This window comes from Antedon bifida, chromosome 2 (genome assembly GCF_963402885.1).
Source record: "Antedon bifida chromosome 2, ecAntBifi1.1, whole genome shotgun sequence".
NCBI classification, from domain to species: domain Eukaryota; kingdom Metazoa; phylum Echinodermata; class Crinoidea; order Comatulida; family Antedonidae; genus Antedon; species Antedon bifida.
Genome location: NC_136227.1, coordinates 6044505 through 6068024, shown reverse-complemented (window position 1 = coordinate 6068024; position 23520 = coordinate 6044505). Strand labels below are relative to the sequence as shown.

The following is a 23520-nucleotide window of genomic DNA, read 5'->3' as shown; positions in this document are numbered from 1 at the left end:
CTACCGGGCGTAGTTCCAGGAGCGCGGGTCAATAAAAATAAAGTTATTTCGTTGCGCTTGGATAGAAACTAATAACGAACGAGTTTTATTACAAATAACGTTGTTTGAAGAAGTATTATCTCCGTGCAATTGATACATAATTCACACCAGTGAAACACTTGGATAATCCAGCGAGTGAGAAAAAAAATTACAATTTTAGGTTATTTAAGCTAAAACTTCGTTACAATTAATTGAAGCTTGACTGAATCCAGTTTATTCAGGGTTTGTGGTGTTTATTTTAATAATTTAGCAACAAGACGTCTGAAAAGTATTAAGATATGAAAATATTTCTACCTCCGCCAACTAGGTTGGCAAAAGAAAAAAAAATCATCTTAGGCCTATTTCTGATGATCTTTAAATGCTTCGGTCCGTTTTCAAAATAACCTTAATAAATAACCTTTTTCAAGTTTTCTTTTATAAATCTTGATATTAACTATCTTGGTGTTCCATCAAAAAGATTGATAAAGCCAGTCGAGTCGAACAACTGAATTTTCGGTAATAATGTTATGTTTAGGAGGCGAGAGTAATAGCATGCAGGGAAGATCTTCAGTATTCGTAGCCTATTTTGTTTTCACAGCTTTTCAGAGAATATGTTTTTGTTGCCAACAAACCAATTTGTGAAATTCAAGAATATTTAATTTACATTGTGTTTATTTTTAAATGAATGGTTCTATATACTTATACATTATTTATTTTTATAATCCACAAATTATTGGCGTGCGTGTGCTTTATCAATAAAAATTGTGATAAACAATCGAGCGAAGGATGTTGTAGGCCTTTAATTAACATGCCGAAGTTTAAATTTAGCACCAGAAACTAGACTTTTAAAAAATGTAACACAATTCATCCAAAGATCGCGTGTTCTTATAATAATTTCACAATCATGCACACTGTATATCTTCAATGTAATAGATTCATCAATTATGGTTTCGATCGATTAACTACCTGCGTGTGCTTCTACTGCGCATGCGTTGCCATTTCACTGTTTTGTGTTTGCCAGTCTGTGACCAAAAGACGTGAAATTAATATTTTAACTGTCGTGGCTTGTAGCTCACTGTTAAAAGCAACAAGCGAATTCTTCTATCTACCGGAAGACATCGACAGAACAAACCGGTAAGTATGTACACAGTTTGGTTTAAACCACGGAAGAGTGAAATACATGCATTCACTCTTTCCTGATTTAGACAGAATTATAGTAGGCTACCGGGCTGAACGGTATAAATAAATCGTGATAAAATATACTAGTTATATTATAATATCAATAAATTGGATAGAACCGAAGCAATTTGTTTAAATTATGTTTTTTAAGAGAGAATATTTGCAATTATAATCATAATAACAATAGCCGTTTGAAATTAATAGGAGTAGTGATACACTGTTTATTACTGCAGTATCGTGTGCATTACTTTATTTTAGACTATTTGCATGCTACTAATCTAATAATCTATTTCTACGCAGCGTATTATTATATTTAAATATAAATTGTCATCATTATCATTCCATCGTGTTATATATTGAAAAGTAATTGTCATTTTTTCTTATCGTTATTACCATCATCATAATTTTTAAATCATATTTATACCAAATATAATCTCATCTTTAGCCTATTGCTATCATACTATCATTAAGATGTTCATCATTATATCATTTATAATCATCTTCCTTTCATTATCATATTGTCAAATTAAACATAATTATTTCAATCATAATAATAATAACCTTCACAATCATTGTTTCATTCCTCATCTTAATCATTTTAATAATCATAAGTGTTTTTAGAGGGAAAACTAATGAGAAAGATCACTTATCATCATCTTCCTTTCAGTATGATATGAATCATAATTTTTTATTTATTTTTTATCATTATCATCATCATAATATTGTTTTATTCTTTATCAAATTCCAATTGCCTTATCTTAATTATCATTTTTATAATCGTATCAAAATTGGAGTAAAAAAGTATTGTCAAAATAGGAAAAACTATAATGGGAATTTATAGTAAAAGGCAAGCCAATTCTTGTACTGTATCATGTCTAGCGACAATAAACACAACGCATTATCGTGTCTGCTGACTGCAACAGGCTCATACCACATACCTCCTAACATTAACTGGATATCCACTGTTATCGAATAACATTAGGCCTCAAGCCACTTTTCTTTCTTGTTCGTTTGAAAACATCGTTTCCGTCAAAATAACATGTCTTCGGTTTTGTCATGAACTAAGAAACTCATTTTATTCAATCCATTCATTACAAACATTATAAGAAATAGCGAATGTCATTAAGGCAGTAGTATTTTCTGTACTGTATATAATTTGTAAAGTATCACAGGCAAATCATGTGATACATAATACCTGTATCATAGGACATGACAAGATATGTGACACTATATTACAGAATTTGCCTATGATACTCTGGACATTATTATACCATGTGGAGATACAGTATACACAGAGGATCGGATCATTGTTACAGGTTTATAATTATTTCTTTTTATTTAATGAAAAACTAAATACGACAAAATCTATTTATTTCTAAGAAAGAAAAAATACAGTAAACCTATAATTGTTCGTAACATTGAAGAATATTAAAGCCAATTCAACCCGTCGAGTGATTCAAAATATAGGTCCTGCTTTTTATTTCAGTCATGTCATTTTCTACTTTCGTATACGATGTAAAATAAAACTGAAGTGTTTTTATTTCTGTATATACGAAGAAGTCAAAAAGCTATGGTTTTCATTTCCGACACGTAAGTTTCTACTTTCGTAAGATGTAAACTAAAACTATAATGCAGCCTTGGGTTTTAAAAGATATAATTCAAACGTAAAACAAATCGAGAGTCATAGTTTTCATATCCGATGTGTTACTTTCGTATGCCTAAGATTTGGAAAAACAATTACAACAGTATATATAGACTTGCCCCAATGTATTCATTGTCTTTTTTTTTATTAATTTGTTTTTATTTCGATTTTTGTCTGAAACCAAAATCAAGTAGTATACGTATGAAACGCCATATGTGCCAAAATATTATCTTTTTACTAATATTAAGACAAAACTCTGTCTGGAACCCAGACTACAGTATATAGTGCATTTTGTAATATTAGAGGAAGAGATTTAAAGGGGGGCTCCGGGTACAACATGTCTATTGTTCATTTTCAATATAAACATTTGCAACAACATTGATAATAACCCCACTAATTTTTCGTCAGCGGTAAAGCAGAACAAGCATCAGTAAAATAAGTATCTTTTTCAAAAAGTGGTGCTCAATGACTTTTCACATAAGATATGATTTCTACTGATTCTTAATGGCTGAGAGGAATCGGTTATAGCTCGTTTCCACAGACAGTTTATCGGTTAATTATCGGTTAATTTTTGGCTGCGGAAACACGGCCAATGACAGACGCTTAGTGGATAACCATTTCAATAAAAAAAAATATTTTTCTGTGTAAAATTGATTGTTCTTTCAATTTATATCAATTAAATTATATAAATTATAGATTATTTATTAGTGAATTCATCTTATTAACATTACAAAAAGTCACCACTTTAAATTTTAAAAATGGTTGTTTTGCTTTACCACCGACGAAACAAAAAGTGGAGTTGTTATCGATATTTATAATTTAAAAAATTTGAATACGGAGCCCCCCCTTTTATGTTAATAAATGTCAATCCTAGGAAAACAAATCAAACAACAGCTATTTTATTCCTGGCTTTCAAACAGCTTATGATTGAAAATACAACTTCAGTATTGCCTACTGCCAATACCTTATAATAGAGTCACGAACTCAAATGCGTCGAAGTGAAACTCGCGGGTGGTATAAGATTATCATAAAACCGTACAGATCTCGGAATAAATTATAAAAGAAAGATACATTGTTAAAATGATAATTATACACACAAAAAAAACCAACAGATCTGTAGACCAACTTGATCGATTGACAAATCGACACAGCTATATCAACTTAATGGTTGCATTTCAGAATTCTAAAATAAAATACAAAATATAACGCTACTGTTACTCATGAGTACTATAACACGCACAATACTCGCGTGTACATTTCGAGTGAAATTCGAGGTTAGCTGTATTCAGTCTAGTATAGGGCGTATCACGGGTAGGATTGATTTCAGTACAGACTACATTATGAGCATTTACAGGCTAGGCCTACTACTACCCTAGGCTACACATAAGGTTGAATACATTAATTTTTTAACTTCTTCATCTTTGTTAAAAATATGATTAGATGTCGACTTGAGATGGAGAATTACATTGCGTCCTTGAATTGAGTAATCTAAATTCATCTACTTCACCCATGAGTATAAATGCACAATACAAAGTGAATTACAAATACACAATTAATTAAATTTGATGTGTATGCATGACTAGATACAAAGAAGTTGCCCTTTGAAGAAAATAAATCAGAGAAATGACCAAAAGAAATTAAATTCAATAGAAGATGCTTTTCCAGAAATGGACGACAGAGAAATACTGCATATATTTCCTCACAATTTGGCAGTTGTATTGAGAAAAGAAACAACGCGCGTACACAAATTAGTCTCATTTTATCATTGTTTAAACGAGCGCGTACAACATTTAACAGATTTTGAACGCGCGCGTACAACATTTAACAGATTTTAAACGCGCGCGTGCAAGGTTCCATACCATTGTCATCGTCAATTGACCGCGCGCGTACAAACTGTATCAGCTTTTGAACGCGCGCGTCCAATATCCCTAGAATTGTCAGCATCGCTTTATGCACTTACACCCTCACATCATTCATGTTGTGAACAACAATTCCGTTGAGACATTTACAAATTATTTTGTGTCATGCACAGAAGAATCTTACGTAGGTGTTCTTTTTTTCGTCAAACATTTTTATCATGTCATCATCAATTTGATGGATTGTGTTATTCGAAGGAACGAAAACCTACAATTTAGTTTAATGTTAATAGTACCCTTCTGAATTGTAGCAGTAATGTTGACAATAATGCCGATACACATGCATAGAGTAGTTAAGCGAGTTTCTATGTTTGGAAACACAAAGCAGACTTAAGCCAACCATGAGATCTGAGAGATTTGCTTGCTGATGGAAACAGAAAAGTTGACAAGCGTTAAAGGCTAGCTCCGGGTTTGAAATGTCTATTGTTTATTATAAAATATAAATCTTTGCAATATGAATTGATAATATTGTACGCTTACACGCGCATAAGGTGTACTAATGGAAACAATTAGCTCGTACTTACATAATTAAATTAATAATTTATCATAATTTCTCGACAGGTTATGTCTCAGCAAGTGGTACCGGATATAATGAATGACCACGCAGTGGCGTGGCTAGTGGTCATTCCAATATGCAGTTTAGAGACTATTATGTGCTTGTGTGCCATCGCGTCTAGAAGTCACTGGAAGTGCCCGGATGTTTTATTATTTTCTTTCGTCTTCATACAGCTACTTTATCTAATGATCCCCATGTTAATCTATACAATCAACATAAAACGCGGGAACGAAGTTTCTAATGCCGCGTGCAGACTGGTCGTCTGGTGCGTTCTAAGCTTCCGAATTATGATGAGTTTGCATATGACGTATCTCGCTATGGACCGAGTGTGGATCTTAAAATGGCCACGGGCGTATCACCTTCACAACACCAACAGGCAAAGCTGCAAAAATTCTATATTTATGTGGTTGTTTGGCATGGCAATGGGCGCTATTGGATTGTCGAATTGGCGGGAATCTGAAGTTGCTCTGTATTTGAAGTGTGGTCTTGTGCTTTACACACCCAACTACGTGTATTCTCTGTGCGTAATCATAATCATTTTGGGCAGTTTAGTTTTAGGTGTGATGTGCGTAGGAACATTGGTTGTTGATACTATACGAACCCAACAGAACGAATCAAATATACCAACTATAATAATTGAAGATGAGATTGGCAAAAAAACGCAGACGGTAAAAGTTGTAAAGGAAGAGCAAAACCGCCAAGTAAACAAGATCGTCTGCATGATATTTAGTGTTTATTATGTCATCAGCGTGCTGCCATTTGTGGTAGGTAAACATTTTTAATTAATTTAGAATTTTAATTAAATACGAATTTATGATTTTATACATTGTTTTTTTTTTACCATATTTAAAGAGGGTGATCCATCCAGCAATTGCTGATCATTAGGGACCCTCAGAGGTTCACAAGACAAACATATACACAAGATGCTCTACATAAACAAAGTCTTATTACAAGTCTTTGGGAGTGGAGTTGTTAATTTGTCCTTAGAAAAAATCCTGACATGTGACGGGACTTGAACCCAGGACCCTTGGAGTGATAGCCAAGCATCATAACCACCAAGCCACAACTCCACTCTGTTAGTTACAATAAACGCGTTGTTAGTTACATTAAACGCGTTGTTAGCGTTGCATATGGTAAGATGAGTCCCGTATTGTTTCTGAACGTGAGAGGAATGAGCTATGAGCTTCTTGTACTAAGCCTCTGCATTACTATGGTAGCGAGGCCGGTTCCTTTCATACCTCCTTATCCTCCTTCAGGTACGCATTCTTAGTGGACTGGGAGTTGCTCTTGTTGTGAATTTAATACGGATCTTTTTTATTAGTAAAGTATCCAACCATAATATAGCAACATATACACATGAACATCATCATAAAACCGAAAGAACGTATGTAGAAAAAACATTTATGAGTGTACGTGTACAGTGCATGGTTTGAAAGCCTTTAGTACCTTAGTACACGTACAGTACATTATAGTAAGAGTATATGTTAATGTTAGACAATGACGTTGCTTAGTAACCCATTTTATATTTACATCAAGGAGCTATAAAATATATAGCTTCATGCTTGTATTAACCACCTTAGTTTAACCTAGGCCTACTTACAGTAAAACTAATAATATATGTAATACATTACTAAGCACCAACAAATGTATTTCATATGAGATACTGTAGTTGGAAGCACCGTAATTGTACGGTGGTCTAAAATTGTGCGGTAGGCCGGGAGTGGATTCAAATATTGTACGGTCAACTTCGATCATGAATGGAGAGAGTTATACAGTTCCAAGATAATGTAATGTCTTAAAGGCTTGCAAATCGTGCGACGGATTTAAATTAAAGTACAGTTTATACACGTATATACAATGCGTGTTTTTAGTGCCTCTGGTAATATCTCTCGAAATCACATATTTTCTTCTATTGCACAGTAACCGAGTGGTTAACAGTAAACCTGGGTTGCCATTTGACGCAGCGCAGACATCAGCGCAACGCAAGCAATTTGACCAATCACGACGCGATGGACAATCTGAACTGTCGCTTGTGATTGGTCAACTCATTGCATTGAGCATAGTCGTCGTTGCGTCCAAAAGTGGGAACCAACGTTTACAACTATAGATTATTACCATTATTGTTAACTATATAACGCATGCGCAGTAAGTTAACCGATATTTTACAGAAAGATATAAAATCATTTAAAAAGCATTACCACCTCTCTGAAACAGCATTTACAATGTCAAAGGTTAGCTTCATATTATTTAATTTTATTAATATTATTATATTATATTATTATTTTAATATTTTATTCGTAACAGTCCAGGGTCGATCATTTTTAATATACAATTTTCTATATATTTAAAGTTGATTGTTTGACGCGATTCTCCTTCTGTAATTGACCTAAATTGCAAATTCTTGTAAAATTAAATTTATTAATCAACAGATAAGGCATGTAAACGCTTCATTAACACTTACGGTGTCAAAGAAATGTTACATTTTAATAAATAAATAGTATACCCGTAACCTAATTAATGGTAGTAATGGTTGATTTATAATTAAATATTATATTAAATAAATAAAATCATTATACATTCATATAGTCATGTATGAAGGATCGATTTTTTTTTCATATGGAAGCCAGTTTGGGCCACTGGCGACCGCAAGATAACAGCTCTTAAAATATAATTATAACTAGTGACCCGAACGGGCTTCCGTAGTTTCAAAATACAATCTCTAAACAGGGAGGTATTTATACCTCCCTGCTCTAAAGAAGCTTTAGAGATCTTGGCGGACATGTTTGTTGTATATCTATCTTGGCGGACATGTTTGTTGTATATCTATCTTGGCGGACATGTTTGTTGTACATCTATCTTGGCGGACATGTTTGTTGTATATCTATCTTGGCGGACATGTTTGTTGTATATCTATCTTGGCGGACATGTTTGTTGTATATCTATCTTGGCGGACATGTTTGTTGTATATCTATCTTGGCGGACATGTTTGTTGTATATCTATCTTGGCGGACATGTTTGTTGTATATCTATCTTGGCGGACATGTTTGTTGTATATCTATCTTGGCGGACATGTTTGTTGTATATCTATCTTGGCGGACATGTTTGTTGTATATCTATCTTGGCGGACATGTTTGTTGTATATCTATCTTGGCGGACATGTTTGTTGTATATCTATCTTGGCGGACATGTTTTTGCTGTATATCTATCTTGGCGGACATGTTTGTTGTATCTTGGCGGACATGTTTGTTGCATATCTATCTTGGCGGACATGTTTGTTGCATATCTATCTTGGCGGACATGTTTGTTGCATATCTATCTTGGCGGACATGTTTGTTGCATATCTATCTTGGCGGACATGTTTGTTGTACATCTATCTTGGCGGACATGTTTGTTGTATATCTATCTTGGTGGACATGTTTGTTGTATATCTATCTTGACGGACATGTTTGTTGTATATCTATCTTGGCGGACATGTTTGTTGTATATCTATCTTGGCGGACATGTTTGTTGTATATCTATCTTGGCGGACATGTTTGTTGTATATCTATCTTGTCGGACATGTTTGTTGTATATCTATCTTGGCGGACATGTTTGTTGTATATCTATCTTGACGGACATGTTTCTTGTATATCTATCTTGGCGGACATGTTTGTTGTATATCTATCTTGGCGGACATGTTTGTTGTATATCTATCTTGGCGGACATGTTTGTTGTATATCTATCTTGGCGGACATGTTTGTTGTATATCTATCTTGGCGGACATGTTTGTTGTATATCTATCTTGGCGGACATGTTTGTTGTATATCTATCTTGGCGGACATGTTTGTTGTATATCTATCTTGGCGGACATGTTTGTTGTATATCTATCTTGGCGGACATGTTTGTTGTATATCTATCTTGGCGGACATGTTTGTTGTATATCTATCTTGGCGGACATGTTTGTTGTATATCTATCTTGGCGGACATGTTTGTTGTATATCTATCTTGGCGGACATGTTTGTTGTATATCTATCTTGGCGGACATGTTTGTTGTATATCTATCTTGGCGGACATGTTTGTTGTATATCTATCTTGGCGGACATGTTTGTTGTATATCTATCTTGGCGGACATGTTTGTTGTATATCTATCTTGGTGGACATGTTTGTTGTATATCTATCTTGGCGGACATGTTTGTTGTATATCTATCTTGGCGGACATGTTTGTTGTATATCTATCTTGGCGGACATGTTTGTTGTATATCTATCTTGGCGGACATGTTTGTTGTATATCTATCTTGGCGGACATGTTTGTTGTATATCTATCTTGGCGAGACACTGTTGTTATATCTCTATTGTTGGACGTTTTTTTCTTTAAACATCACACAATAAACCTCGTCATGCTTTATGTATTTCCAATATTCCTATCTCCTCTGCGTCTCGTAAATATTATATCACATTATTCATTATCTCTTCTTCAAATGAACTTGAATATAATTTCAATATAATGGTAATTTGAAACGTATATACTGTGTATAATTAGGTATATTATTAGTCGCCTGCAACGCGACTCTACAGCTCACTATGTCGGTCGGTTGGTCGGTCGGTCGGTTGGTCGGTCGGTCGGTCGGTAAACACTAACTTGAGCATGCGATTGCAGCCATGTATATGGCCTTGTTTCATAAAATAGTGAGCTGCCGTTTATTCGGTACGATGTATCAAAGTATGAATATTAAATCGACCAAAAACATAAGCAGATTCATGTTTTTTGCTTTATTCTCATTGCCTCGTCCTTCGGATGGAATTTTAAACCGTTGGTTCCGTGTACAAATTATAGCGCCCGTTAAAGAACTTGATACACTTAAACAAAAGTATGGGATCGTCTCCCGGTGTGCTGGTAGGCGCTGCACTGGCTGTCGTGGGTCAGTGGAGGGCCTAGTCTGAATTTCCTCAGTTTCCATTTTAAACTATTTTTTTTTATAAAATACCGTCTTTTTAACTAATTACTAACTACCGTAACTAACTAATTAACTACCGTCTTTTTAACTAATTAACTACCGTAACTAACTAACTTAACTACCGTAACTAACTAATTAACTACCGTAACTAACTAACTTAACTACCGTAACTAACTAATTAACTACCGTAACCAACTAACTTAACTACCGTAACTAACTAATTAACTACCGTAACTAACTAATTAACTACCGTAACTAACTAATTAACTACCGTAACTAACTAATTAACTACCGTAACTAACTAATTAACTACCGTAACTAACTAATTAACTACCGTAACTAACTAATTAACTACCGTAACTAACTAATTAACTACCGTAACTAACTAATTGACTACCGTAAACTAACTAATTGACTACCGTAAACTAACTAATTAACTACCGTAACTAACTAATTAACTACCGTAACTAACTAATTAACTACCGTAACTAACTAATTAACTACCGTAACTAACTAATTAACTACCGTAACTAACTAATTAACTACCGTAACTAACTAATTAACTACCGTAACTAACTAATTAGCTACCGTAACTAACTAACTTACTTAACTAACTATAACTTAACTAACATAAACCAATTGTTCAACGCTAATGGCTGTTTTTTGTTGACAAAATTTAATCGTAATTGTCTCAAATGGCTCCCCGTAGTAAAGCGGGCTATTGCAGTTCACTGTGTAATATTGATAATAGTTAATTGACTTTCTTCTAGCTCTAAATGAGCCGAATGCAAAATAAAGCGTCGTTTAATTGCTTAAATTACAAGTATAGTAGATTATGAAGATCAATCAACCTTAATTTGTTCATATTATTGGCACAAGACAGTTTAATAACACCTGCTATGCTTCACGATGTGTGTATTATAATTATATTAGTCGGTGAATTTAAGAATTTTCCAATGTCACACCTCTACTCACATTACGAACCGTGGATAAAGTTTCCCACTTAAAGATGTATTGAAAAAACATGAAAAATGAAGATTAGTTAAATCAGACTTTGAATAAGTTATTTTGTAGTTTTAATAAAGTTAATCACTTACCGTAGAAAAAACAGAGAAAAAAATGTTTTCACTTATAAAATGATAAGTACATGGTTGAATTCAACCAAACTCTCATTGGCTGGAAGCCAATTTGACCATTTTTTGCTTAAAATTACAGTTTTTCAGGTAAATACATTTTTTTTCAATCCCATTTTTGATTAAAGTGGATAACTATTATGTTACATTAAAATTGTATATTCAACACAATTGTTTTTTTACATATACATCCTTTAAACGCAACGCAAGGACATAAGCTCACTGTAATGCTTGGTTCCCACTAGAGGCGTAACGTAAGGACGTAACGCGACGTAAGTGATTTGACCAATCACAATTAGCGATGGATTATTCGAGTTGTCGCTTGTCATTGGTCAACTCGCTTGTGTTGCGTGTACGTCCTTGCGTTGCGTCCTAATGGGAACCAAGCATTTAGTACTTTGACCGTACCAATCATGACGCAATGGATCATCCGAACTGTCGCTTGTGATTGGTCAACTCACTTGCGTCGCGCCTGTATCTTTGCGTTGCGTGGGAACCAAGCTTAAACCAATTATAATGTATATAATATTGTATATAGTAATGCTCCTTATGTAATGTAATGTTCTGATCATCGATGGACATCGTGTGAACCAGTCCATGACAAGTGATGGCTTTGCACAAGTTATTTTTAAATACAAAAGATTTTATGCTTTGGATTTAAAACATAAACCGGCTGATTAAAATCTAAATTCGACATCTTTAAAAAATTGGTCAGAATAATTCAATGTTTGGTTCAGCTACCTGTTATGTGCAGCTGGATTTAATATTAAATCCAAAGGTATTACGCCACACAGGAGGCACCGTAAGACTGAATACTTAAAATGTTGTCAGGAGCGCGGATCATCTCGTTCTGATGATGAGTTCTAATCTACATTTCTTTTTTAAACTTTCCATCCAAATCTACGGATTATGTTGGGATTATGTTCTTTTCCGACCACGTGATCAACGGTTTATCATTTTTGTAAGACATTATAAACTCTCGGTAAGCGTTTACTGATTGGTTTTTTTCATTCAAATAATAAGAAATAATTAGATCACGTCAATTACAGTGGCGGTATACGCTGTGACTATAACATAAGGCGTTTCCGAGCGTTCGTATTTTACGCGACGTTAAACATAATTCGACAAGTTAAAATATTGTTTTAAATCTCTGGCTACACTATGAAACATTATGTGACAAAAAATGTGATGTCATATCACTACCATATTTAAGCATATCTACCATATATGGGCACATAACACTTTTTTTTGTCAAACTAGTTTGTAGACAGAGCTAATTTGACCAATCATGGCGCGATGGACTGGGAACCAATCTTTAGAATTAAAGTCTCTTGAATGTTACAAGCCCTTTCTAGAAATGATAGGCATAATTATTTGGAAATAAGTAAGTAAGTAATATTTATTGCTTTCCAAATACAGTACAAATATAAAAAACAGTATAATGTAAATGAAATAAAAAGAGAAACATTAAATATAAATATACAAGACTAGACAAGAAAATAAGCATGGAAAACAGGGGATGGCCCTTTAAGCCCAGAGGCTTGTTTCCAAATAACACATATCAATGCTCTAATGCATTCATCTTGAGTATTAACTATTATTCTGAAATTAATAGATTGATCTTCTTGTAGCATTCACTCGTGGGCGTTTGATGTTTTATTAATCTTCCTCAGACATATTAAAATATTTCATTGCCATTTATGATATAGTGTAGTTTATCGTCCGTTAAACAAAGGCCAAGCGATCGTTGATGCGTGTAGACATCCCATCCAAAGGTTGAATCAAGTAAATCTATGGAGGATGCTGAGTTCCGGTGATCAAAGGGTTTATCTGTGACTGCGACACGACCAGTTCCCTTAACAGGTACCGCGCGAAGAATGTACTGTACATAGTACATTCATTCATTCATCTTTTATTTCGGAAAAAAAAAATTCTCCATAGCTCAAAAACAAATAAGTGTAGTACATTATTATAAATATAACAAAAATATATATATATATAGATATATAAAAAAAAACCTACGCCACATAGTCACGTGGTTAGAACAATAGCTTCATCCATCTACCATGTAGATTGGATGAAGGAAAAGCAAATTCATAAATACATTTTGTGAAAATATTGTCTGTCCTCCCCAACCTGCACAACATGCCAAACACCACCTTACGTTGTAGTTCGTAGAACGAGCAGATGTGGTTTTCTACAAACATGGTGCTGGCACTTATGACCCAGTACTGTTGGTATTTGGCGCATGCAGCCAGACATAAGATCAAAGGACTGTTACGAGTTCATCATATCTTGGCAATGCGAGCTCAGTGTCCTGTAGTTAGATTGCATTGGTTCAATCCTGACCCATTTCCTGAGATTCACACTCCTCTTTTTCACTCACTAAGACGATAACGATCGATGATATAGGTCTTTGATAAAAATTACATTAAAAAGAAATCCTATTGACGTCATGATGCATAAGAACAATAACAATCAATAATTAATTTATTTATTTATTTGTTTCAATCAAGATAAATAAATAATAAATAAAAAAACAGTTTTTAATCGTTCCATCGTCACGATGTTATTTCTCTTACTAATCATGACGTCATTTGATTGGACGTGTCAAAATATTATTTTCATCAAAGGCAGAATATAGTTTTCCTTTTAGTTCTTGAATGAAAACTTGTCTAATTTTCTTTTGTTTTATGTAAGAAAAATGCATATTTTTCTAGTTATGTTGATATTTATAAGCATGATAATAAAATATTTTTAAGTTCAACTTGCTTGTGGATTTGTTGAAATAAAAAGTCAAAAAAATGAAAATTCGCCTTAAAAAAAATTAAAAACCTAATGTAAGTTCGTTATCTAAAGGCCTACAGCATAATACATAGATATATATATATATACCCTTTCATAAAGGCATTATTATTATATCTACTCATAATTCTAAGCATTATGACTACCATTAGTTATACAATAAATAAAAATAATATAAAAATATGGCAGGTACAACGTAATCAAAAATATATTCAAGCTTTTCATTAAAAACCAGCATCCATCTACTGATTAATATCTCCATGGTGACCGGTTTATTTACATGTTTTTTCCATTTAAAAATAAACGTCCTTTATATCATATTGCCACACACCATTTTTTGTCTTTTGGAAAACGGTATTGAAATAGTATGCCTAGTGAACAGAACATTTGACGTTCAAAGCAGAACGTAAACAGCCTACCAGGACGCATAATGTTTTTGCTATAACTTACTGAAGGTCAGGTGTTTGGTCTATATTCACTGTTTATAATAAAGATGGTCACTTTAGGTCGATGTATAAACGAAATTCATTTTCTATCGCCACTCGACTATTCAAATGAGAGAGATATTCACATAAATTGGCAGAGAACAAGCTGCAGTCGCGTGCGCAAATTTGAGTTAGTGTTTACTGACCGACCGACCTACCGACCGACCAACCGACTGAAATTGCTGAAAATGTTAAAAAATGCTGAAAAATTTGTAAAAACATTTATATTTGCCTCCAAGTATTAATATCCACTGTCAAAATAAGGAAAAAAATATAAATATGAGTTAGTGTTTACGGACCAACCGAAATTTTGAAAAATGTTTAAAAACATTTATATTTGCACCAAATCATTATTGTCTATATCAACATAACTCAACATTTCTTCTTGTTTCCTGTTTTCAGATTGTCAATCTATACTCTTTGGCCAATGCCGTAACAACGTGGATGCCAATCGTTATCCAATGGTGCACATTAATTGGTTACGTCATCAACCCTATATTAATGGGCGTGGTTTGCGACCGATACAGAAAAGGATACATCCGTTGCCTCGGCAACCTTGGCTGCCTCATGGTAGAGAAATCAGAACGTGATCGATGTAAGATTTGTGTTTATCATTACAGTACTACATTATCTATGGGCGGCCATTAAAGTCAAAATTTAAGTTATAAAAATTGAAAAATAAAGAAATTATTTTTTTTTTATTCAAGACCTAATGGGCATAATTACCGTTCATATTGATATTTATATGATTCAAAGAAAAGCATCTATACGTTATTGATGAATACACGAACTCGTTAATAGCAAATTAAATATTAAACTGATAACTAATATCTTCAGCAACAACATTGTGTAAGTTGAATAGATTTTAATTATAATTAATAATACAATAATAACTATATTATACATTACGTATTATGGATTATTGTATAATTTAATGTCTAGACAATATGTAAGCTTTATACACATAATTATCCCCCATCAACCAAACCAAAGGGCCTTTCACAACTGCTCCAGTTTCGAAGCTGGCACGGCAATAATAAGCCATAAAAAAACCCCTATTATATGAATACAGCTGAATCTAAATGGTTGTTAAAGCGTGGTTCCCACTAGAGACGCAACGCAAGGACGTCGTACGCACAACACACAAGCGAGTTGACCAATGACAAGCCACTGTCGGAATAATCCATCGCTTGTGATTGGTCAAATCACTTACGTTGCGTTACGTCCTAGCGTTGCGTCGCTAGTGGGAAAAACGTGCTTGAATGTTTCAAGCTGTTGGTATTCCTTACCTTGCTAGTGTTGCATTCGTAGTGTCTACTACCAAACAGTACACTGGAACCCCATGGTCGTTTTTTGGAGCTAAACTTATGAGTTGTTATAATAATATGCTCTTTATATTATTGTGTTCCAGTTGTTCCCAGACAAGAAACATTGGACTCACTAGATAATGTTCCACCAACAGAAAATAAAATTGAATTTCATTCCTCGATATGTGACGTCAGCGACACGTGGGAAGAAGAAGCAAAGACCGGGCTCGTTCTACATCAATCGCTATCTGGTTTGAACCAGATGAACAGTCTAATCATTCCCAATGATGATGGTTTCGTGGTGGTGGATCAGGAGGAATACGAAAAAGAGGAATCGACGTTTGAAAATGAAGCCTACGAAAATGAAAAAGAGGTTAAAGGTCATACTAGTCATACAAAAAACAATCGGAATTCTCAAGATTCAACGAGTAGAGCGTCTGGCAACAGGCAAAGTAGAGATAATCACAGACGCCACAAAAGGAAATCCTCAAACGATGAGAAAATACGAAGAGCAAAAGAACGTTATCGGAAGAGCAAACAATCAAGTAACCAAAACGATACACAAGAGAGTAGAATACAGAGTTCTGAAAATGGTTCACATCGTATTGATCATAAAGAGATAGACGTGACACATATGGAAACGTACACATCAACATCTCCTGGTTCACTACAAACTGAAGAACAACAAACAGATGTGACTGCTGATGTTGGTTCTAGCAGTCTTTACGACATACCAGAAGAGATACTTCCATCATACAATGGATTGGTAGGAATCCTCAAGTCGAACCAATCAAAGCAATCAACCACCACGAAAAGTAAAACAGATATACAAACAAAGGAATTAAAACAAAAAAAATCTGATACACAACAAATGGACAACAAAAAAGGTATGTTACCTTCAATTGATGGATATCTATCAAGTAGTGAAAATGATACATCGGTGAAAATATCAGCTAGAGAAATGAGGGAGAAATTTCGCGAATCTCGCAAGGAAGCCAATGTGAATAATTCGAGCAGCTCTACAAATAGTGACAATGTTATATTTGTTTGAAAAATGACAATAAATCTTAAATTAAATCTCCATGAACTGTAAATCGAAAGTGTCGTCCGGGATAGGCTCACTGAAACAAAACGCTGGTTGTGGTCAACTTTCAATTTTTGTAGAGATGGACGCTAGCTGTTCCGGTACTCAGTAAATGAGAAATCATGGAAGCATTGTTGAAGAAACCATGAGGAAAACTTACATGAAAATGAAATAAAGTTTCTCATAAATGATAGAATAATAATAAAATCGATCTACCCGAAAAAATATCTATATAAAACAATCATAACAAGTTTTACATTTTCTAAATTTCGTAAGTTCTTGCCAACTACTTAAGCGAGCAAACGTTCAATACTGAGATGAAACAAGGAAATTAGAATTTCTGGAAGCAATGTTGATGAAACCATTGGAAAAAATGACGTGAAGATGAAATAAAATATCTATAAAGTATGGGATATATTCCTAATAACATCATTTTACTCTAAAATATTTCCATACAAGACAACCATAACCATGTTTATAAGTTTTAATCTTTCAGCATTTCGTTCTTGCCAACTTATACTTGTCAACTTCCAATATATACATTGATGAAAGCGGCTCAGAATGAATACATACACACATACATTCTGGAAGCATTGTTGATGAAACTACGAGGAAAAATTGAATTACGATTATAAAGCTACGACGTTAAAATGAATAAAATATGTCATAAGAAGAAATAAAAATATGGCCTACTTCTGGCATCTATTCTACAGCTTTGCAACATTAATATATCTCCCCATGTTTTATGTATCTCCATATCTCTTCAATAACGTGTTTTTTTTGTTAACACGCAACATCATTCAGTATAGAATGTTAATTTTATCGATGAGGTAATTTGTTAATCATTAACTCAACTTGCTGTACTAGGCCTACATAAGCATGCAACCTATTTTATCTTGGAGTTTTTTAAAAAAGTATTTCGAAACACTGTAGATTGTACCCATATCCCCTCCATGATTATCTTATCATTAAACATGTCACCCCGGTACCCCTTCCATTCTTACATTCGCCACAGATCAATTGACAAGAACAAGTAACATTTTGAACAAATATATATTCATATACAGTATAAATCCCTCCTTTTGGACACTCATATACAAGGAACACCTCTATTAAGTAGCATATGTTATAGAGTGAATGTTCAATTTTCTCTGAAACTATGTACAACCTCTATTCAGGAGTGGGGTTGTGACTTGGTGGTTATGATGCTTGGCTACCACTCCAAGGGTCCTGGGTTCAAGTCCCGTCACATGTCAGGATTTTTTCTAAGGACCAAATTACTCCACTCCCAAAGACTTGTAATAAGACTTTGTTTATGTAGAACATCTTGTGTATATGTTTGTCTTGTGAACCTCTGAGGGTCCCTAATGATCAGCTATAGCTGGATGGATCACTCTCATTAAATATGGTTAAAAAACAAAAAAAAAACAACCTTATCAGAGAGGGCACCTTTTATTTGGGGCTCAGGGCGTTTAATAGAGGCTCTATTGTATTATTACATACTGTTAGCGTTCTCCTAAGATAAGCCTGCTAATATAGTAAATATTCACAATAAAACGTGAATAGATTTACGACAAAGGAATGTTGTTTCATTATGAATGAACCAATCAGAGTTTAGCCTCATGATGTTGTTTCTAACGATACCAAAATAATACACTTATTTATTAATAGACCTAGCAATAAGATGTTGCCTCATCTCGGATATCTATTGGCTAAAGATCAAAATTCATTAAGGATATTAAAATCAGTATTATTGTTTCCAACTAGATCTAGAGCATAGTTGAACTGAACTGAAATTAACTTAAAAGGATGCACTTTGATGAACGTCCACGTACGTTTGTACGCAATTAAGATTTTTAACGCGTGTTATTTTCCTACCTTTATAATTCTAAATGTTTGATTGGAAATCAAACTATGATGATTGTCTTTAAAGTTGTACATATTAATAATCATAATTAATATTCATTTAATTTTAGATATCATTATAACTGTACAATAAGAGATGTGTATACGGTTAAGATATCTGAGTAAAGAAAATTAAAACAAACACATAACCTAATTCTTTTTTGTTGACATTTTGCTTTGTGTTTTTTTTGCTTCTAATTGCTCGGTCCGTGTGGGGTTGTTATCGGATACGAAATCAATCGCTGACGTCGTCGGTGAAAGCTTTGGAAGAGTAGCTGAATACTAATACAAGAAATGACATTCATATCTGTTGATGTAATTTATAAATTAGATTTGATGTCATATGATTGATATTTGGCTTACGTCATTGTTGCACGATGTGACATGGAAGCAACAGATCGTCTGCACATGCCGCCTACGAACCAAGATTATTAAGAAACACAATTAAACATTGGCATTCGTCGTAAATATGGTCGAAAAGGGAACATGGCACACATAAAGCCATTCTTGCTTATTTCAACTATAATGTGAGTCACATGGCCCGTGGTAGGTGTACACATATTTTTTTCCTCTTTTGTGGCGTAAACATCACTTTTATTCACATTCATATTATCTTTCATGTCATTACACACAATCATAACATCCTTCATCAGTAACATTTTTGAATTCCGTATTACCTCCTTTTTTCACTATTTTCTATACACTTACAAAAGAAAGTTTGAAAAGTTAATACAAAAACATGTGCTCTAAATAACCTTTTTGTTTCCAAGCCTCGTTATAACATATTTACTTTCATTATACATGATCATTATCATCTATCTCATTTTAAAATATTTTACACAGAAAAAACAATTTTCCATTTGTGAGTTTTTCACTTTGTGAGGTACGTGTACACATAGTTTGTAACTTGTACACTTCGTAATTCCGTTGTGTTCAAAATAATGTGTTGTTTCTGAACCAAAATATACCTATTCGAAAGCAGGACATATTCAACCACTTCAGATCGACCAGGGAAGAGTAAAATTACAGGGAAGAGTAAATTTATCTTCTCTGGATCGACAAATAATTTAAACGGACTGACCAAATAAAGCACCACACCTGGCTTATTATTAGTTGCCTAATATTCTAGTTGTATACTAATGATAAAATTATTCTTTTTATTTTGCTTTTGTTTAAATGTGTGGTGGTTTTTAAAGATATGAAAATAAAAATAAATAAATAAATAAATACAATTATTCTTCTCTACGCATGCGTACGATAATACATACCGTAAGTACAATCACAAGTGGAGAAAAAACAGGTGCGTACAAAGTTGATAATATAGCATTTATTTTTGTGCGTGCGCGTCTCTTTGTTATGTCACCGACATCGAATTACACTATACGAAAGCACGTATAGCTTAACACGACTACACGGTGATTTATCAATTCTTCTTCTTCTTTCTTTTTCTAGTGATATATTAAAGAAGAAAAATGACATGTCGCCGTTGGCAAAATCATGTCTATTTAGATTCTCATCTACCTTTTTAAAAAAATCGAATACATTGTCATTGATAGATTATTTTAGAGAGTTAACTATGTAGCTTGCCATACAAAAAAGGAGTAAAGTGCATATCATTAACCATTTCTATTATACAAAAGAAAAAAAAATAAGTTCGTTGAGGAAAGTACAAAAATAACGGAATCGGACCCGAATTGATTAATCTATATAGCGTCATATTATACAGAACTAAAACAATGATTTTTGATATCCAATCCGGGGTGTCTAATGGTTGGATTTGCTAAAGGCAGCCGTTTTAGAGGAAGCAATGGATTAGTACGCCTGCGCAGGTTTGTAAACATTTAGCAGTAAAACTTCTGTACCGAAATGCTCAAGTCCCTCGGAGAAAAAAAAATGTTTGAACCATGAACAATAGGCCTACTATACGTAAGCTTTACTTTCTCTATCTTTCTGGATCTGACAATACATTATACATTTGTAGTAACTAAAATGCCTGACTCAAAAGTAGCCCCAGATTGCGTACATTTTAGGGTTCTGAGGAAACAAGGCTGAAGTTATAAAGTAGTAGCGCACAGTCAGATTATAGATCAACCGGATTAGAACAACGCCCTCAAATAATTGTTAAAATGTATGCTAATTTTTGCTCTTAACACTATATTTATGTACTCACACAATTTTCTGACATAATTTATTGTTCCAAATTTATACATTTGATTCATTAATCATTTGACACATCTTACAAATCTATTTATCTTATTTTTAATTGCATTATGATTTGTTTTTAGTGTTTAGGTTTCAATATTGTATCGGTTTCAAGGACGTAAATCAAGACTAATCGATTTCTCTCAATGGTTCAAAAGTTCAATGACCCGAGGATATTCATAAGTCAAATGTTAATTTGCTGGGAGAGTTATAAAATAAGGACACTTACAGTATTTTACGTATTCAGCGCCTTCGAGTCAAAACACTACTCGGAGAAATTCTAAACTCTAGAATGTCGAAAGAACAGCACTAACAAAGGCGTTGATGATCAATTATGCGCGTCATCGTTAATTATACGCGCGCGTCAATTGTAACAGGATTTAAATGCACGCGTTCTTATCAGCATTAGTACGCGTACGCCGTCATCATCAGGAATTCGACGCGCGAAAAAATTTAAAGATTTATCAATTTACCATGTAAAAATAATGTATCATATAGAAATTGTACACCTGATCATATAAATAGATTGCTTTTACACCAATATACATTTTTCAACATTAATCTAAAACGGAAAATCAGTATAATTAGCCAAATGAATGGAGAAGAATTTCTGTCAAAATATGACATTACTTAAACGTTGACTAGCGCCACCAATAAGCTTTTGTACAGTCTTGTCAATAGAGGGGGTTTCTGTAATGTTTAGTGTATATACTGCTTACCGTAAATCTTCTAATAGTAACCCACACTCTAATAGTAATCCCATTCTAATACTGTAGTAACTCACCTTATAAGTCAATCTATAATAATAACCCAGTACTCTAATAGTAACCCATGGAGGTTACTATTAGAGTCACAAAAACTATTGACAAAATGACACTAAAATCAACATTTCTGTTGCTTATTATGATGCCGTATTTTTAAAATAAGGAGATAATGCATGTTGATCTCGAGTGGTTCAACCAAAATAGTTTTTTCGTGCTGTTTTATTATTTTTGCTACTGAGTTGTTGACCGGAAAAGTTGGGGTGGGTTACTATTTACAGGTGCCTATTTTAAGATTAGTAATAGTAACCCACTACTCTAATAGTAACCCACCCTAAAAAAACAGAAAACAACAGAACAGAAAAGAATAATAACCCATAACCCAGGGTTATAATTAGAAGATTCACGGTTAGGTACTCTATAATCAATCCGAGATGATTCCTACGCGGGCAGCTGGCTGTTTCGTGAAAAAGGTGTTTGGTCCTCGGTTTGGTAATTTCATACACTTCGAAAAATGTTTTCATCGGGTTTTTTTTTATATTAACTATCTAATCTGTATATAATTCTTTACGTTAAACCATTTATGAATACGTACGTGTACGACATTTCGACTTGTCTTCAACAAATCTTCATCAGGCAAAGACTAGGTTACGAATAGGGGACGCTGCTCTACAACTAGCAAAGCTACAGTACTCCTAGCAACCATTAACATAGTCATTGCTAGTTAATATGAAATAAACTCGGTTTCATTCTTCTGGTAAGATAGAATCATACGATTGAATGGCGCAGTAACATACACATTTTAAAGACATGTAGGCCTACATTGGATAATAATATAGTTTTCTTAAATAATGTCGTTCTTACCTCCAATGGTATAATTCACCGTCGCCACATTTGTAAATTGCTGGAATGCTGTTTTTGCAGTGATTCTGGTATATCGGTTTTATTGTCCAGCCATGAGATCTTTGTAGCAACAATGACGCTCTGAACTGCTCTGAACAATAGTATAATTATGCTTACAGTAGGTACAAATCACGCATGGAATGTGCAGGCTCGAGTACAACGCGCTTTGACGACGACGATCAGGGAAAAAGTAATGATTATACTTTACCTTAGACACAAACTTCAATGTACAATTTTGCCATTCTCGTGGTCAACCAAAACGTTCATTCTTATATTATATCCCGAGGGTCAGCACGTACAAACAGTTCCCCCAATAATATCGTTTTAAGTAGAATTGATGAAGGCCTAAATGGAGTAAATGATGACGTACACGTCATCTAGGAAATAAGTCTCAGAATGGCCCATTTCTCTCGTTTTTATGTTTGCCCGTTTTACAATCCACTGCATTACAACGCAGTACTTCCTAGAGTAAATGTGTACAGAAAACTCCAACCCCAAATCGTCCAAGACGGTAATGATGGAAATTTGTTTGATCCAGCAATTGTTTGAAAGCTTAGAACATTCAAACATAAACTTAATGGTATTCTGTATTTGGGCAGCCTTTGATTTGCGACTACTTGGGAACTATGTTGTCACACTACACTGACTGACAAATGTCGTCTGCAAACTCGAGCAAACGCAAAGTATGTC

At 33.9% G+C, this 23520-nt stretch overlaps 1 protein-coding gene across 2 annotated transcripts; it reads left to right on the top strand.

Annotated features, from left to right (window-relative positions):
• The first annotated feature begins 1082 nt into the window (after positions 1-1082).
• On the top strand, positions 1083-19057 carry LOC144835980 (uncharacterized). 2 transcript variants are annotated; one of them, XM_078691134.1, is made up of 4 exons: positions 1083-1152; positions 5317-6075; positions 15071-15263; positions 16080-19057. In XM_078691134.1, the coding sequence occupies exons 2-4, from the start codon at positions 5320-5322 to the stop codon at positions 17024-17026; spliced, it is 1896 nt and encodes a 631-aa protein (XP_078547260.1). In that variant the 5' UTR covers positions 1083-1152; positions 5317-5319; the 3' UTR covers positions 17027-19057. The 2 variants fall into 2 exon arrangements, with proteins under 2 accessions (XP_078547260.1, XP_078547261.1); XM_078691135.1 differs by lacking the exons at positions 1083-1152; positions 5317-6075 and adding an exon at positions 14516-14638.
• The last annotated feature ends 4463 nt before the right edge of the window (positions 19058-23520 follow it).